This window comes from Sinocyclocheilus grahami, unplaced genomic scaffold (assembly GCF_001515645.1).
Source record: "Sinocyclocheilus grahami isolate Dianchi unplaced genomic scaffold, SAMN03320097.WGS_v1.1 scaffold34823.1, whole genome shotgun sequence".
Lineage (NCBI taxonomy): Eukaryota > Metazoa > Chordata > Actinopteri > Cypriniformes > Cyprinidae > Sinocyclocheilus > Sinocyclocheilus grahami.
This window is the reverse complement of record NW_015522247.1, coordinates 1-1,605: the sequence shown is the minus strand read 5'-3', so window position 1 is coordinate 1,605 and position 1,605 is coordinate 1. Positions and strand designations below refer to the sequence as shown.

The window sequence follows — 1,605 nt, the reverse complement described above, 5'->3', positions numbered from 1 at the left end:
TTTTACGTTCTATGTAAATAGTTGAAAGATGAAATATCTTCTTCTCTCCTGAATAAAAACTTGAAAACTTTGAAAACATTTTCTATTCCAACTTCTTCTTTTTTTTACATTTAATTTCAGGAAACAGATGAATCTGTTTATACATATATTTTCAAATTCAAAAATAAATGCACGCACACTATGTAAATATCAGATACACACATATACAATTTCAGAGCCCCTCTCTAAAGCTTGAAAACAATGTACAAATGTAAAATAAGGCATTTAAATGTGTTCATATAGACTTGCCATTTATTTAGTAGAAATAAATAGTGCATCATTACACCTTTTTTTAGTTTTTAAATTAAAACCAAGAGCAAGTATTTTTCTTTGTAATATTCTTGTGAGGCTATTGCTGATCTCCTTTGTTCTAATTCCATAAATAAGTGGATGTAGAAGTGGAGGGATCAGGATAAAATGAATCGACATAAACACGTTAACTTCTTTTGAAAGACTGATATTAAATCGATTGTATATCACAGAAAATAGAGAGGCCAGTGAAAAATTAATAAAAGTAATCAAGTGTGGTGTGCATGTTTTTAGAGCTTTTTCCCGAGCACTTACTGATGCATTCAAAGAGACAAATAATATCCGCACATATGATAAGATGACAAAGATTAGAGGTAGAACAACAAAAACAAGTACCAGACATATGCCATACAGGTCTCCCCAGGTATTTTTAACACAGGAGAGATTAACAACCGCCAAATTGTCACAAAACAACTTGTTTATTTTAAACCTGCATATCGGAAGCCTTGATGTAAGATACACCTGTACAGCTAGAGAGCAGATAGGAAGACAGTATACAATAAAAAGCAGAAGTCTAATTTTAGCTGGAGTCATGATATTGTGATATTGTAGAGGCTTGCAAATTGAAACATACCTATCATATGCCATAAGTGTCAGTATTGCATAAGCACATGTTCCGTAAACATTAATAAGAAATACTTGCAGAATACAGTCAGCATACATTATATCTTTCATATCATCAATAAGATTCTCCATTATTTTAGGAAGTACAGCAGAGGATCCGATTAGTCCATTTATAGCCAGGTTGAATAAAAATATGTACATGGGCTTATGGAGCGATGTGTCCAAGCAGATTACCAGCATCAGTGTTACATTTGCAAAAACAGTTGTAAGATATACTACAAGAGAGATCATAAAAACGCTATAATTAAGTGCACCAGGAGGCCCATAACTAGTAAAAATAAGTGTGATGTTCATACTTTGCAAAATATTTTTTCCTGTCGAAGAGAAAGGCTTTTTCACATTAGAATAAAAGATGCAGTATATAGTATATTCATTAAATATTACATTCTGAAATATTAATTTACCTACTGTTTCTAGATGATCTTGTCTTCTGAGGATCTGAGCTGCTGTACAGTAGCTTTTTATTACTTTCCACAAGACCCACCTCCATTGGAATTGTATCTGCTTAAAGGGCCTACCCCCTTTTATTTCAAGCTTTCAGTATAATAGCAGGCAGTGAAGTGTTGAAATGTTGATCTTTTAGCAGCAGTTTTATTAAAGGGGTCATATGATACGATTTCAAGTTTTCCTTTC

The 1,605-nt window shown here is 32.6% G+C and overlaps 1 protein-coding gene across 1 annotated transcript; it reads right to left on the bottom strand.

The window, feature by feature from the left end:
* Positions 1–291: 291 nt before the first annotated feature.
* Positions 292–1,266, bottom strand: or60a1 (odorant receptor, family 60, subfamily A, member 1). Its single transcript, XM_016266192.1, has one exon. The coding sequence runs from the start codon at positions 1,264–1,266 to the stop codon at positions 292–294; it is 975 nt and encodes a 324-aa protein (XP_016121678.1).
* Positions 1,267–1,605: the final 339 nt, after the last annotated feature.

Bases quoted from the DNA above. Each gene is read 5' to 3' on its own strand.
- or60a1 (XM_016266192.1), bottom strand. From the start codon at position 1,266: ATGAACATCACACTTATTTTTACTAGTTATGGGCCTCCTGGTGCACTT.